Genomic DNA, 16050 nt, shown 5'->3' with positions numbered 1-16050 from the left:
CATGCTTTACACATTTCAGATATACCGCGTCGCCCTTAAGAGTAAAACGAAAATATTGTTTTAAGCTTTGTTTGGGGACTCATTTGGGTGGTACCGTGGATTTAAGGGCGAAATTTCAACCAGCATCACTCGAGCATAATGGTCTGACAGGAGCATAATTTTCAGCATAATGGTCAAATTTACGGGCATAATGTTTCTAACCCTAGCTCTCAGAACAAAGTGAACAAAAAAAATTAAGAAATTGACAAGATTTACCCAAACAAACGCCTCGTACATAAGAGAGAAAAATGTTCTAAAAATGATTTGAGATGTTTATAAGTATAAAGAAAAGTCATATACTTTGAAAGATCAATGTAGTGGCGTGTCAACATCATTTCCTCAAATTTAAGAAACTTTAGAAGCAATCGTTCAATTTACGTTTTGAGTGTGTTTTTCCTTATGTTTTTTTTTTTGTTTTCGTTTCTTGTTGGGTTTGGCACACTTTGTTCCTCCCTGCTCTCCTCTGAATCTTTTTTGGGCCTCTTTTCTTATTTAGGGGGCTTCTCTCGAGTCCTTAGGGCCTCTCGTTCTTTAATTAAAGATGCCCTAGCATATTCACTGGCTTCTTGCTTGTTGGCTGAGGTGCCCGGGGGGACACAGGGGGATAATTACATCCTTATTGTCGGGTGCACAGTACAAGCTCATAGTAAATGCGGTTTCATTTGAGTGTCTAAAAACCAAATCCAAAGTAATTACAGAGCCAATCACGTCACGTTCTGAAGGAAATGCACTCTCAGCGAATCACAAGGCTAAATAATTTAGAGCAAGTAGAGGCAGCCTACGCCGCAGGTAAACTGAACCAGAGTGACTATGACGCAATTGGTTTTAGTTTTGCGTCTGATTGGCTGAAACGTTCGCAAAATCGGATGCACATCAGTGTGAAACTCAATCAGGTGATTTCTAACTTGAACCAGTTATTTTAATGTTTCTTTTTGTAGCTGTGTCCCTAATATTTCCCCATGGTTTCCACTTTTCTACCCTCCTTGCCAGCGAGCTGCCTCCGCGTGGATAGCAGGCCCTGTCTGCGAGACGCAAAGTAGACGCGCCCCAACGAGAGAGGTGCATACACGGGTCCGGGTCGGCTGGTAATCGAGCCAACTCAAGCCCTGCATACTGAAAGGACGGTAATGACCGGAAAAGTCCAGCACTCGCAAACTCGCAATCGTATTTTCAAAGAAAATGAACTTATTTTATCTTTACAAGAACATTTATTTAGACTGAGTATAAGGTTGCTCCTTTAAACATTGCAGATACATGCAAAATCGGGACAAAAGAAAAACACTAGGAGGAGGGTTGACGCGGTGTTGCAGAAAACAAAGGCCCCAAAAACGAGGAGCGAAAGTCAAAGATCCCAGAAACATGAAAACAAACATCTATTTTTTCGGGTTTCTGGGGTCTTTGGTATTCGGTCTTCGTTTTCTCAACTAGCTTTAGGGGCATGAGCTTTTATTTTCTGCTAGTAAACGCAGCATATTATGCTACAAGCGGTGCCCACTTTTTGCTGAAATTATGCTCGTTTTTCCAAATTATGCCACCATTTAAAATTTATTCCTTTTGCAACATAAGCGAAGTACGTCCAAAAAATGGATCACATTCTTTTTTAATGGAAACACTTCATGTTAGCATTCATACATCTCGTTTTGTCCAATGTCACAATAGAGAGCTTTAGATTCTACGACGAGGACGAGAACGAGTACGAGTTTTGACTGCCCGTTTATAGCGAAAACACTAAGGAAATTTATAACCCGTACGCTTAATCTTACTCTTTGTTAGCAGTATAGGTTGCTCAGTTATTCTTATTGCTGGTAAGTGAGCCTTTTTGCTCATCAAAAAATGCTAAAATTGCTACCGTGTTGTTGACTTGGACGGTGGAAAAACACACACGACGTCTGGGCTGCCCGTGGTTATTGCAGTTAGGTGTCCCCAATAAGCTAACTTTTTGCTAAATACATCGACACATTAACATACCGGTGGTTTTAATTCATTCATTCGACACACTGCATTACGAAGATTAACTTCCTCGATTTCCGAGAAATTCGTCGTAGCGTAAACAAAGATCAAATCGCAGTCGTTCAATTATTACCATAAAAGAAAATATATTTATCACACAACAATCGTCGGGTTTATACTAAAGAAACTTCATCAGCGCTAGAGTGAAATTAAAGAGCATATACATTTTAAAGAGTTTTGGACATGGACAATATTATATTGCAGCAAGAAAGGACCTTTACAGTCGCTATATACGCCGACGAGTACAAGCAAATATGCGCTTGGGTCTCGAAGAACCGATCTCTAGAGACGGGTGGTGATTTATTCGGTCTGTGGGCAGGAGACCGAGAAGCTGTCGTTCAGTTGGTATTGGGACCCGGGAAAGGCTGCCAAAGAGCAACTTCGTCTTTCTACCAGGACGTATCATACCTAGAAAAAGTTGGTACCCATTTAACAAATGTTCAAGGCATTTGTCACATAGGGGAATGGCATTCACATCATTCGATTGGTCTCAGGGAACCAAGCGGAGGCGATCAAAGAACCGTATGGCAAAACATGCCGTCCTACGGCTTAAACCGCTTCCTTCTGTTCATAGCCAACATCGAATCTTCGTTTTCCTTTGACGTGAGCGTCGGCTGTTTCCTTTTTGAATTTGAAAGAGGAACAAACCACAGGCTGCCTGTGCTGCAAGGAAGGTTTCAGCTATTGCCGAATCAAAGTCCCTTCCGTAAGTCATTGCTCACCATCGACAAAAATATTCTTCAGGGTGGAGCGGAATGCATGAATACTGAAGACGAGATTGCGACCTGGGAGGAAGAATCACGTGATGCGGATGTAAGAGCTACGATGCGACCTATCATGTGTGTGAAAACCCGTACCTCTTGTCAATGCGTAATGTTGTGACCAATGTTCGATGAGATAATATGCTTTGGCATGGAAAGACAAACATGGTCATCGTGACGCACGTGAAATCAACAATATTTAACAATTATTCCATGAGCACGCGTTGGATATGAGGTGGTAAATAGGCAACAAGGTGCGTAATGCTGAGTTGGCTATAGCCAGTCTCATATCTAACAAGCACGAGTGGAATAATCGTTTTCTAAAATTTGCACGAGAGAGGATGAGGTGATAACGCCGGGATCCACATGCCCCATCATTTTAAAATGTACTTTTAGTTTCGCAAAGTTATTTCAAATTTCATCATGTCATTACCACTGGCCAATCAGGTGCCTCTCTAAAAATACCACATTCATACTCAGCTTACCACATTCCTTGTATGTTGATGGTATGTTAGCGACGCCATGCTGATCAGGCCCAGCAAGGCCGAAACAGCTGTCCATGGGTGCTAATTGACCTGGTGAAATGGTTATGCGCATGCGTGATGTGTCGGCTACAAAGAGTTGCTGTTATGGTGCATCACCTTGCCTTTTTGTTTTGTTTTTTTTTTTTCATTCATCCCGGTTGCCTTACTTCATCTTCTCTTGGACACTTGGAAATTAAAGCCACATTTTTCAACTTGCCAACACTTGATGTAATCAGTTTCCATATTAGGTTATACATTATATGGGCTGATAACCCAGAATGAGTGAATCAATCAGAAAACTAGAAACGCAATATCCGAGGTCGAAAGTTTAATAAATCTGCTTCTAAAGGGAACCTTCCTATCGAATAAGTTCAGACCGAAGGAAATTATGTTTCCACACAAATTTGTTCATTTTTTTTTCCTCTGATTTAAAGTTATTGTTTTGTAGAAGGTTCCCTGTAATGTTACATAGTAATGTTTGAGCTAATATTAATAGACGCCCTCAAGGAATGTTAATCAGCTTCCCTAGGGTTCGCTACAAGGTACATCTAAGCAATTTACCCAAACCCAACTGAATGGGTGCGATCTGCTTCTGCCCTAGATTCCTCACGATGAATCGAATGTGTAACACTGTTCCTCTTAGAATTATTTACCATTAAGATGAGGGAAGCTTGGAACATCAAGGCACAGAACTTTATTATACAATTTTGTCTCTGTTTCATGGTCGCACTATAACCGCATGACAACACGTGACTTTCAAAAAATGAATATTCATACCTACATATAAATATATAGAGTGAAGTACACTCAGCTACCAGCTAGTTCACAGGCACCCCACTTTAATGAACTCAAACGTAACCTAAGGGAACGTGATTAGGAACTTTCACTTGCTGTAAGCAACCAGTTGACTCATGTACGTGCACTTACAACTCGAGGGAGAGGTAAATTAGCCTATCGTTTGAGCAGGACTGAGCCCGACTCATCTGCATGCCAATCTAACGCCCTATAACCACTGGATAACATCTCCTTAACATTAGACCATACTCGTATTCTCAGTATTGGACTGGAACTAGCTTGCAATGGAGGCTAATGCGCGGAAATCTTTTCAAATACAAATGCTTTTTAACATAGTTCCCCGCATTAGCCTCCATTGAGTTAGCCGATGCATGTGGTATATTGTTTACTTTCCCGCAAAACGTGGTTTAAAAATAGACACGTTTATGGGGATTAGGCCAATTTCTATAAATCTTACTCTTGGGTGATGGACTTGCGTACACATAAACATGGTGTAATGTACATTTGCTGGTGGACGAACAAAAGAAGCAAGGATGGCACAGTCGGTTAGTGCGCGGCCTTGGTGCAAGAGGTCCTGAGTTCGATTCCCGGATCTCGCATCCTTATTTCGACTTCTTTCCTTTCCGTGTAGCTAAGTAGCTTTAAATACCCGTAAAACGGAGCACTGATGGAGAGGGGGCAGTAAAATGAGCGCACCGTCGACTTCAGGTTTGTCAGTTGAATTACTGTTACGAGTTATCGACGTTAAATATGGTTGCTTTACTTTACTTTAATGAGAGATTTTTTTGTTTTCGTCCACCAACATGGCTGCGATGACGTAACGTGAAAAACCACTTATCCATGTGCTGTATTTTGAGAATAACCCTGATCCCAGGGTTTTTATCCACCAAGAGGTGGGCGGAGAAAGGCCCTGGGAAAGAGCTTGTGGCGACAAGTGAAGAGCAAAGGACAATGAATAAACAAGCAGGTCTGAGACAAAGGCCACTCAAATGTGGATATTGCTGACTATGTCTTATTATCTTCCAGTTATTAGCACCTGTTATAAATCAGGCCTCGGTTGTTTAAAAGCCGATTAACGCTAATCCCACTGAGATTAAAAATTACCCAAGGAGTAAACGCTGATAAACTTTACATTAGAAGAAGTCAATCTTGAAAAACGAAAAATAACCAAAAGAAACGTTCACCAAAAAGTTGAAAACATGAAACAAATGTTTACGCTAATCCTGGATTAAGTTAATCGTCTTTCGAGCAAACGTGCCCAGATGGTAAAATTTTCTAGTCTTCTCAGATAAGGGTGACAATCTTTAGGTCCCCTGTAACAATTCTTGTCCGCAAAATACTGTAGCAAGGCCCGAAAATTCTCGTATAATCGAACAGCATATATCTCTGTGCAAAGCCAGCCAAACCGAAAGTGCAGAGACGATGAATAAATTTAGGATTACCCCACACTTTCTTATGCCTTTCCGATTGGGCAATTATCCCACTTTAATTTCCCTTACACCTTACAGTTCTCTCGGAATCCACCACCGGAGCCTGAGTGAGGGCATAAATCAATAAAGGAACAGGCAAACACGTAGAGTGCCATTTGTCAGACATTTATTCCATGTTTGAATCTTTTTCAGTTTTAGTTTAGATTAAGCTAACAAAATAACCAAAAGTTCGCATATCCATTATAGTTTAGTTCATTACTCTTTACATAACATAGGACTACGCTGAAGTTGTGGTTATTACGTAGCTGACTGGACTTTAAACTTCATGCACCGCCACAGTGCGCTGGGTAAATTTGACGTCTACGTGAGAAAAACACCTTCCGAGCGAATCATACAACGGATTGTAAAAGCAGCTTACTACATTATACCACAGCTTTCCCGCCAACCCCATCGGAATGAGCCAAAAACGCAGGAAGGGTGTACCAATCCAGACGAACAGAAAACTCAAGCTACCACTCAGCAAACCGTACGCAAACGACAACAGACCACCGAATAGCAGCGTCAAGAAGGAGTACGTAATATGTGTTGTATTGGCATAAACGGCTTTGTTAAACTGGTGCGAGAAAAGCGGGCTTTGAGCTCCTGGAGGCTCACATATGACGTCTAAAAAAGCGACCTGGAAGAAAAATGACATGGACGAATCCGGTGAGCAAGTAGCCTTTTAAAAACAAAGGGCCTCGATTTTCATTTCTCAGCCTATTAGGTGCCTTTGCCAACTGCTGGTTGTAGAGACGATGAGTAGGTTCAGTCTATATCCTCGAATAGCCCGCAGTCGGCAAGACTCTCGCAAATATATTTATTACCAAACCTGACCTAAGAGAGAGAGAGAGCTACTGGAAGGAGGACATTCTCGAAACCATCCTTTCCTGGTCTGCTGGCAGCCGGTCTTTTCTCTAAGGGTCACTTAGACGGGTGTTTAGTTATCGCGAACGCAAAAGGGCGGTATGGCGGTGGCGGAGTAGGGAAGAAGGCGAGACAAAGGCGGTATGGCCGAGTAGGGAAGCAGGCGAGACGAGATTTCTCGTCCCATTCCTCTTTAGGCTAAAGAGTCTCGCCTCATAACCCCTGCTGAATTTCGAGAGAAAAACAGACTGCCAGCGGTCTAATCCTTTCCTGGAAAATTTAGAAAAATATATTTTTTCAGGATTTGAAAAGCATTTCGTAAAATTGTGATCCACAAGTTTTCATTCTTTTTTTCTCTTAGAAGCGATAATTATTCGAAACTGAAATTGCGTTTTCGAAATTGGCCCAAAAAGTTTTTAGGGTAACGAGAAAAAAGCTCTAGTTGTCAGCATTAGAGGAATGCAATCTCATTTAACACGTACTCGCCCTTTAACATCAATGTCATGCGTGTAAGTTAAATCAAGCCGAGAAAACAAAAACGGGAAAGTCTAAAGTCTTGTTGGGACTGAGAGATATTAAAGAAGGATACGGGCGTAATCTTTCAGTCGCAATATAATGATAGCAAATAAAACACAGTGGCGGATCCAGACGTGGAGGTTTGCGCTCTCAAACATTTTGTTTTTGCCCTTTCACAGTTTTGGTGTTTTATGGTGTTTTGGTGGCTTTGGACCAAAAATAAGGAAGGGGGTGGGGGCCGGGCCCCCCTAGCCCCTCCCCTGAATCCGCCGTTTGATCAGGAAGGGAAATAGCAGGAAATGCACGACTGCATCAAATCGTGTAGTAAACCGTTGAATAATATCCCTTTCTTATGCCTTTCCTCGTTAAGTGGCAAACGTTTAGCCTTTGGTAAGGTTTGGAAGAGTAAAACGTGCTTTAACAAAAAGGTCTTGATGCGTTTCAACTCTCTTTGAAGCTGTGAGAGTCACGTAAGGAAACATCCTCGAGTGTGACCAAACGTAACGCCATTATTGAACGGTTAAATAAGAATCCGCTGCAACCAGACGATGTAGACGATGAATTGTTTGTGTTAAAAACACTTAAATATAAAACGGGTCTTAAATTAAACTGTTCATGTTATATTTCCAGACATCGTAAGCGTTAGTTCACTTATTTTTTACACATTCTGCCTTCTAATTGGAACTTGGATTACTTGTCCTTACCATGCATCAACATGGGGCGCTCGGAGCTATCTCAATATTAAATACAATGATTCGGACATTACACGGGAAACATCTTCGTTATTTTATGATATATGCTTCAAAAATAAGCAGAGGTATGTGGTTAAGCTTAGTAACACGACAAGAACAATCCATGTTGATATCAGTCCTCCGTACGATCGATCACATGTATGTATTCGGCTCACAAGCTTCGAGGTAATGGCAGCAGTGTTAGTCACTTAAAAATTTACAACTAGTTTGAATGAATTAAGCCAACCTTTAAGAAGTCGTTATAATTATGCGGATCCCGGTCATCGGGTTCTAGCTCTCCATACTGCGGTGGATTGATGGGATTGATGTCCATCGTTCTAGTTAAACAAAATGAGGGTTCAATTGACAATTAATCCGGCAAACTGTCAAATAACAGCGGAGATCTAACCCGAAGGTCGTGGGTTCAATTCCCACCCTGGTCAGAGTTTTTCTCTGTCCTTGTGTGGGCCCATTTCCATCAGTAGGGCTAACGCTCACATGGTTCATATGGGATTGAAAGCACTTCACGTTACACTCTATTCAGTTAACTCTGTCAAATAACATATTCGTTAAGTTCAGTGATGGGCCAAGTACGGAGCCCGCAAAGGGCCCATTAGAAATTATAATTATTGGCCAAGGGCCGTGTTTCAGGTGTTTCTTACCCGGAATAGTTTTTCGCCGCCAGCCTCACCTTTTTCTCGAATTCTTCAACAACGTGGAACTAAACTTTCTCTTTCAAGTCTCTGACCCTGAGGAGGGTGGAAAGGTAGCATTCCCTGATGCGGACATGAACTTTATTCCCTGTGTCACGCAGTCATAGCACGCACGTTTGCTAAACAGGGGAACATTTGGTGGGAAAAATTTTCAGAAAATTGAGGGTAACATGCTCTGCTTCGGACATTGCGTGGAATTTTGGAGTCTTAAAAGGTTGTGTTAACACACCTTTCGAGTCATTAGACATTAAACTAAGATTCCGTTTTGAGTGCTAATGCTTCACCCCAGTTTCCAAGATTAAACTCGTCTGCAAGACAGCCTCCGTCGCTTGCATAATGGCGAAAACTTAAGAAATTAAATCTTCTACTTCCACGAAGGCAAACACAAACTCGCGTCACACTTGGGTGAAATGTTGGAGAGATTAAGTTTACGGCAAACGTCGGACTAAAATTTGCGTTTTGCAAAAATGGAAGAAACTCGTTTTACATGAGGTTATTTCTTGCGTGTTAGAAACAGATGTCAAGTAACTTTTCAAAAGAGGGCGACGAGTTAGAATAACAAAATTTTCATGCTTTCATGACAAGCAGCCCACCGTTTTCTGGCCTCGCCGTACTGCGAACAAATTTCAACTGAACAACATTTGTTTAAGAATGACGGCAGTAGGTGTAATTAACATAACCCTAATACAAAAAAATGTAAATTTAGTCGCCATTTACATGAAAGTGGTCTATGAATTCATTATTATAAATTTCTCGGAATTTTAGGTTCACAGTTTTAAAAACAAGTCACGGGGAGCGTGATTATTTGGGCCAACTTCGTTCAGGTTGTCACAACAATTACCATGCTTAAAAGCGGCAGAACTTTTACAGTGGCAATATATGCCGATGAGTACAAGCAAATTTGCGCTTGGGTTTTAAAGAACCAAACCCTGGAGACCGGTGGTGACTTGTTCGGTCTCTGGGCTGAAGATCGTACTGCAGTTATCCAGTTAGTGTTAGGGCCAGGTCAAGGATGCCGAAGAGCGGTTCACTCGTTCTACCAAGACGTACAGTACTTAGAGAAGGTCGGCAATCATTTGACGAGAGAGGAAGGTGTTTGCCACATCGGCGAATGGCATTCACATCACACAATTGGCTTGAAACGGCCAAGTGGCGGCGATGAAGGAACTGTATGGAACAACATGCCAGCTTATGGATTAAACCGATTTCTTCTGTTTATCGCCAATATTGGATCGCGCTCTCGTCATGAAGTGAGTGTCGGTTGCTTTTTGTTTGAATATGGGAAAGGTACCAATCAGAAGCTACCAGTGCTGCAAGGAAGATTTCAGCTTTTGCCGAATGCGAGCCCATTTCGTTCAAAGCTTAGCGATGTTCTGAAAGAGGGTGCAGAGTGCACAAATCGTGAAAAAGAAATCGAACATTTGGACGAAGTGTCGAGTGATGAGAAGAAAGGTGGCTGCTCGATGAGACCAACAATGTCTCATCAACAAGAACGACATACACGTGCGAGATCAAAACCGGAACTCACTGAGGAGGAATCGGAAGAAAACAAGAGAAAATTATCAAAGGATGACAGAAAAAAAGCAAGCCGAAAGAAAACCCAGAGGAAGAGAGGAACCAAGCGAAACTCAAGGCGATCAGATGAAGATGAAATGTTGGTTACATCTCAATCCGCTGGAAGCAGTGCAGCCCATTTGTTTAAGAGATGTTGCCCGTTGCTTTAGTTGGTTCAGAACAGGACCATTATGAAAACCTTTAGTTTCTGTCTAATTTTTGTCTCAGCTACGGAATTAATCGGTCGATAACCGTGTAAATATTGGAATTTTTTAATGTCAGTTGTAGTGTAAAGTGGAGTTTTCTATAGAATCGGAAATCTGAGAGAAGTTGCCTATAATATACTCTACTCGTGAAAACCTTGCAGACCTTGCAACAAACTCTAGTTTTAATTTGCTCTTGAAAAAGTAATTTTAATTTTGGAGCTTTCTAGCAGAAGCGTCATGTTTGTGCAACAGATGTCGGTACTGGAAAAGAACTTTCTGCAAAGTTCATGAGCAATAAAAATTAGTTTACTGTCATATTCAGTGATAAAAAGAGGGGGTGTGTCAATTTTATATCTTGGCGATATTTTAGTGTGTCACCTTGCTTGTTTTAATTTTACTGTCAGGTTTTGCAAAGTCACAAAGGTTAATTAGGAATTCCAGTGCCCCTCAAAAGGAAAGAAAAAATTGAAGTGTAGAAATATTCAAACTAATTTGTAAGAACTAACAAGACATGTTATATGCACTTCAGCAATCTAAAACATAACAAAAATGTTGAAAAAAGCATTCTAAACGTAGATAAACGCTTCCTTGTTTTCCGGGAAACTGAATAAGGTTCACAGCAAATAAATTATTATTCAACTTGACTTGAGAATGACATTCAAGTGTTTTTCAATCACATGAAAGAATGACCGGTAACCCTTAGCCTCTCCCCGCCTCGTCGAGAACAAGTAAAGTTTAATTAAACGAAGATCCCAGATTTTATGACATTATTAATCCGTTAGCTAGAATGGCACAGTTCCACTGAGAAGAAAGACACTGAAAGGCGAACCCACCAGGGGTCGTTCTCGAGATATCTTGCCAGAAAAAGAAGGACTCTGAAACCTAAAAGCTGAAGGTAATAACGTAACACAACACCGATATTTATATATATATATAAGAAAAAAAACCGATTCCATCAGTCAGCACCGATATAAGGTCAAAAAGTAAACTTATAGTTTATTAAGCATCTCGTCAGGATCCAGTGTTTTGTTGTGCATCGTTCTTTGTCCCAAGGCCGCGGATGCGTACAACGCACTTTTCAAAAACAAGCTTTGAATTTCCCATGGCAATTCAAGCGTAAATGAAAAACTCTTTCTCAAGTGATGCGCGCTTTCCAGAATAAACGGATTTTTTTGTAATCAACTTTTCTTAGAGTTTTCAACCATAGCATATGAACAGTAACCGTCATGAATTCTGAACTGTAATTTTCATCAAGCCAGTCAAACGAGGAAAAATTGAGCCAACGACAATAAAAATCAAATCAAAGCGAAGTCTTCCTGCTTTTCTTGGAAATAGTCATCTGCGAGAGGCAAACAAGAAAATTTCCTTAACGAACCAGTTATGTTAGAAACTGAAACATTCAACGTTTGCGGCATGGAAAACGGGACAGGACAACAAATCGGCTGACATGATCTATCAGGTTTTAATACTGTTCCATTGAAGTAAAAATCAACCATCGGAACGTCCGCTAGTCTTTATGTTTACTGATGCTAACAGAAGCTGAAACAACAGAAGCAGTGTTATATTATATAGCCCAGCCAATGATTCCCAGAAAAAAAAGCTCGACATGAAATGTGACTGGGGAAACCCCGAAACACTTTCGTCCAATCAAATTAGTGGCACTTTTTCTAAGAATATTCTTTCGTCCGGTTTCAATTTCAACGCAATTTAAATCTCCTTTTTCAGATCAGACGATTTCATTGAATCGTAAAGCCATGCATGAAGTTGAAGACCAACGAAAAGTTGTCTGTTTTCTGCAGCCCAACTTTACTGATGTCCTCAAAAGCGACGACACTGGTGGGAGACGATTTGCTGTGACAGTGTTTGATGACTGTGACACCATCCACGTCCGGGTTCTTTGCGACGAGAAGTCGTCAAAGTCGGCGGAATCTGAGAAACGAGTTGCGTTCAAAAAGTTCCAAGAGCTGCCTGGATGCGATGAAGTTTCGACGGTAGCTTCTGATCTAATTTCCACTCTACCGCCCCTCGATGAGCCACAAGTTGCAATTCTGGTCTCTGAAGATGACCACATAAGAGCCTGTGTAAGATCAAAAGCAAACGAACCAATTGAGGTAGCAGCTGTACTTCGGCAGCCACGGAAAGCCCAGCTCTATTCCCGAAGCCACGGCATATTGGAGTCCAGTCTCTTGGAAGATCGCAAGGTCGCAGTCGTTGGCCTTGGTAGTGGAGGATCTCAAGTGGTGATAGAACTTGCTAAAGCTGGAGTGGGTAAATTTGTCTTGGTTGATTTTGATCGAATTGAATTGCACAACATTATCCGCCATGTCTGCGGTCTAACCGATCTAGGGCGTCTCAAGACCAATGTAATGAGAGACCGCGTCCTGGACAAAAACCCGTTTGCAGAGGTTGAAACCCACAACACGAGCATCAACAACTTGGAAGATGCGAGACGAATCCTCAAAGGATGCGACCTCATCATCGCAGCTACAGACAACATCAGGAGCCGGTTAAACATTAACGCTCTGTCCATAGAGCTGGGAATTGCTACCTTGTATGGCAAATGCGCTGTAAGAGCAGCAGGAGGCGAGGTCTTACGCGTAAGACCGAAGGTTGGTCCGTGCTTCTCCTGCATATATGCTGCTGCCTCCCTGGAAGCCGTTCAAGAGGAGACGTCTTCCTTCCGCCAAGCACGCGAAGCTAATCCTCCGTATGTTGGTGACGATGAGGTGAAAGCGACGATTCAAGTTGGGCTGTCCTCCGACATCAACCCAATTTCTAACATGCTGGTGAAACTCGCGCTGGTGGAACTGTGCCGTGGAAAGGACAGTGCGCTGAAAACTTTAGAGACCGATCTGCAGGCATCTTACTACATGTGGGCTAATCGAAGAGAGCAGTTATATGCAAGTTACCCCGAAAAAGGCTTCCATAGGTTTGACAAACCGTCCATTTTGAGATGGTATCCATTAATGAAGGAAAGAGATCCTGAATGCAAGGCATGCCAAGAGTTAAACGTTAGCGACGAGAATGCTGACTTTTTTGCTGGAAAGTAGTGTCACCTTTTCACTTAATTTTGAGCAAATAAGTCGGTTTCAAATTGATGGACAGTCATATCGTTAATGATCATTTCCAACTTTTCTTTTTTAATTTCCTTACTTTATTCCACCCCTGACAGAAAGAGACCTGTTCAGTTTATTGATAATTATTCATTGCTAGTTAACCGGCTTCAGTAAAAAAGTGTACGACTTTACTGACCGGAAATGTAAACGTAATTCTATCTTCAGGTGTGTAAGCGTGCACTCTATTTACAAACTCTTGAAGTATAAACCGTGAATTACTAACGCATCGGTGTATGCCCAGTTAGTGTGAATCTCAAATCACTTTGAGCCGCGGCAACATTCATTTGATAGCCTTATGCACAGCAAATGTTACTGTTAATCCTTTTCCTCCTAAAAGCCGTGACACTGTCTCATGCCAGACGAGTTTACCGTCTTTTTGTACCTGTTCTCAATGAAAATCTCAATCCTTGCGAGCGAAAGGGTTTAACTTAAGTTGATTGCACGACTATTACCACCGGAAATAAAGATAAACATGGAAAACAATTCTTGATTTATCGTGACGGCTTTTCTAATTCTGGCCTAAAGCGATTAGATGTTATCAAGTGGTAAACATTGTATCTCTCTACGAGATTCCTCTTTTATGCATCTTTCATAATTTATATTCGATCGGATCCCATTGTACAATTCCTTCTTGGCTGGATGGGTACGTTTGCAATATTGCGATATTCGATTGCCTCCTGTGCCTTCTTTCTTTATACACTAGCCGTCACGCAGCTTGAGTGTATTTTATGTTAGCAATCATTATTTATTCCTGAAGAGTATACTTTCCAAAGTTACAACCCCAACGTAAGGGTGTTGTGGAAAAAAAAAGAAGAAGGAAAAAAACTACACTGTTCTCTCTCTTCTTTTTTTCCTCGGAACTTAAAAAAACCCAAGGGCAGTTTCGATGACCTGAAACGCGTCTTTGCACAACATTTTCTCCTTTGCTATGGTTTACGCACAAGTGAAAGTTTTCCCGGAAAATAGCGCATGCGCACTGACTTCTTATTTCAGTTAACTGCCTTTCGTTGCCAAATTTCATCGACCGTGTCTTTACTACTGAGACTGACACTGCTTTGAACTGAGGAAAATAACAATAAGGACCATGGCCGGCAATAGTTTTAAAAACACCCTGCCTTATGAAGCAACTGGTGAACACGATGCCAACCGAGTAGCAAGACAAGAGCGGTTACATTTTGACACAGACACTGGTAGACTGATGGTGGACGCTCGTGACGAAGATCAACAAATTGCATCGAGGAGGTCCGCCGTACCCACCCAGCGTCCTGTGTTGGACCAAATGGCAGCTCAGGGATTCTTTATTCACTGAACTTTTTCAGCTCGTAGCTCAAGCTCTGTTTGAAATGACTGTGTGCATGTTTTGGCGAGTTATTGCGTTACCGTTAACACTTTTATTAGTTATCATGAGATCGTAAGGATAGGACAGTTACATCCGAGCAACAAAATGGAACCGTTTCAACACTGAAAGGACATCATTACAGCTATACAGTATTTGTGATGACACTGCCTGAAATTTCGTTGTTGTACCAACTCGTGCTCTTTAGTACTCCTTTAGCTATCGTAGTCGAAAAACCAAGGGGACAACATGTAACAGATTAATTTTGTCATCATGTGCCATGTTTTTCCCTGATTTGGATGTTTTCTTTATTTCATTGCATCCTTTGGTACACTAACGCAGGTAACGTGAACAAAACCGGGGAATGCGATATTCTACCTTTGAGTTTACATCTATATTTGACAATGACACTTCATTCCTTATGTGTCTAAGATTTGTCTCTTTCCTGCAAACACCATGGAGCCCCACGGGCCGACTTCTTCGATCTTTGTTACACTCACTGTCACGCACAAACTCACTGTTAGCTTTCAACAGGCAAAGAACATAATAGCCTGTGATCTAAATCTCCCATTGAATCAGCACTGATTTGAAATCCAAATCCATCCAGTTTCTGTCGTGTTGTTAGGGAATATTATGAGTTGCATAGCTGCCTAACTGCAACTTGAGAATCAACACAGTACCACAACACAAATCTTTCGTTCAGAGTTTAATTAACAATCAGCCTACGTCAATTATTGTAAAGCTAGGGGTGACATTGTTCAGTTCTTGTAATTTCTACAGGCGGTCCATTCATCACAAACATTTTATCCAGTGAGAATAACATGAAAGCTTTCTTCAAAGAGCAAAACTATGATAATAAAATAAGATGCGGCAAAGTTAATATTAAGTTTGTCATATTATGGCATTGCTTATTATTGCAGCCAAATAGGCAGAATGTCTCATGGCTAACAACCTTATTTGACGCAGTTAGTCTTAAAGCTTGCACCGTATACGAAGGGGAAAATACAAGAAGTAAAACCAAGTCAATCAACTGCAAATACATTCCGTACAAATTCAATAGGAGTCCCTCTAATCCCGCAAATCGATTCATTTGAAAAGCTTTAGGAACGACGCACAACAGCCTCCACCGTAGAACGCCATTGAGATGATTTGCGTCCTCGGAAACAGAAGAAGCCTCCAGATCCTTCTTTGTTCATGTCCAACATAATTGCCGTGTCTGAGGGATTCCGAGCTTCTTGTTGAGGTTTCACTGTCAGCTTTCCCGTGTGGGGGTCAAAAAACAGGGCCTCAGAACTGTTTCCTTTCCGTTCAAGATGTTGTTGGATGCGCTGTGGATTCGAAGACGCCATGTGTAGTGTCCAACTCACTTTACAGTGACTTTAGATGTTTTTTCTTGTTTTTCGCCACTGACAAACG

General features: G+C 41.5%; 2 protein-coding genes across 2 annotated transcripts; both read left to right on the top strand.

Moving 5' to 3' along the window:
* Positions 1-2145: 2145 nt before the first annotated feature.
* Positions 2146-10515, top strand: LOC138001024 (uncharacterized). The gene is made up of 2 exons (XM_068847693.1): positions 2146-2919; positions 9202-10515. The coding sequence occupies exons 1-2, from the start codon at positions 2233-2235 to the stop codon at positions 10144-10146; spliced, it is 1632 nt and encodes a 543-aa protein (XP_068703794.1). The 5' UTR covers positions 2146-2232; the 3' UTR covers positions 10147-10515.
* Positions 10516-10651: 136 nt separating this feature from the next.
* LOC137999920 (ubiquitin-like modifier-activating enzyme 5) lies at positions 10652-15514 on the top strand. The gene is made up of 2 exons (XM_068845914.1): positions 10652-11077; positions 11908-15514. The coding sequence occupies exon 2, from the start codon at positions 11937-11939 to the stop codon at positions 13230-13232; it is 1296 nt and encodes a 431-aa protein (XP_068702015.1). The 5' UTR covers positions 10652-11077; positions 11908-11936; the 3' UTR covers positions 13233-15514.
* Positions 15515-16050: the final 536 nt, after the last annotated feature.

This window comes from Montipora foliosa, chromosome 4, assembly GCF_036669935.1.
Source record: "Montipora foliosa isolate CH-2021 chromosome 4, ASM3666993v2, whole genome shotgun sequence".
NCBI classification, from domain to species: Eukaryota; Metazoa; Cnidaria; class Anthozoa; order Scleractinia; family Acroporidae; genus Montipora; species Montipora foliosa.
Note: the sequence above shows the minus strand (reverse complement) of the source record. Positions and strands in the feature narration are given on the sequence as shown.

Excerpts from the sequence above, each read along its gene's own strand:
- LOC138001024 (XM_068847693.1), top strand. The coding sequence starts at position 2,233 with ATGGACAATATTATATTGCAGCAAGAAAGGACCTTTACAGTCGCTATA. Across the intron at positions 2,920-9,201 it reads CCCGTACCTCTTGTCAATGC|AAACAAGTCACGGGGAGCGT; the intron begins GTAATGTTGTGA and ends TCACAGTTTTAA.
- LOC137999920 (XM_068845914.1), top strand. The coding sequence starts at position 11,937 with ATGCATGAAGTTGAAGACCAACGAAAAGTTGTCTGTTTTCTGCAGCCC.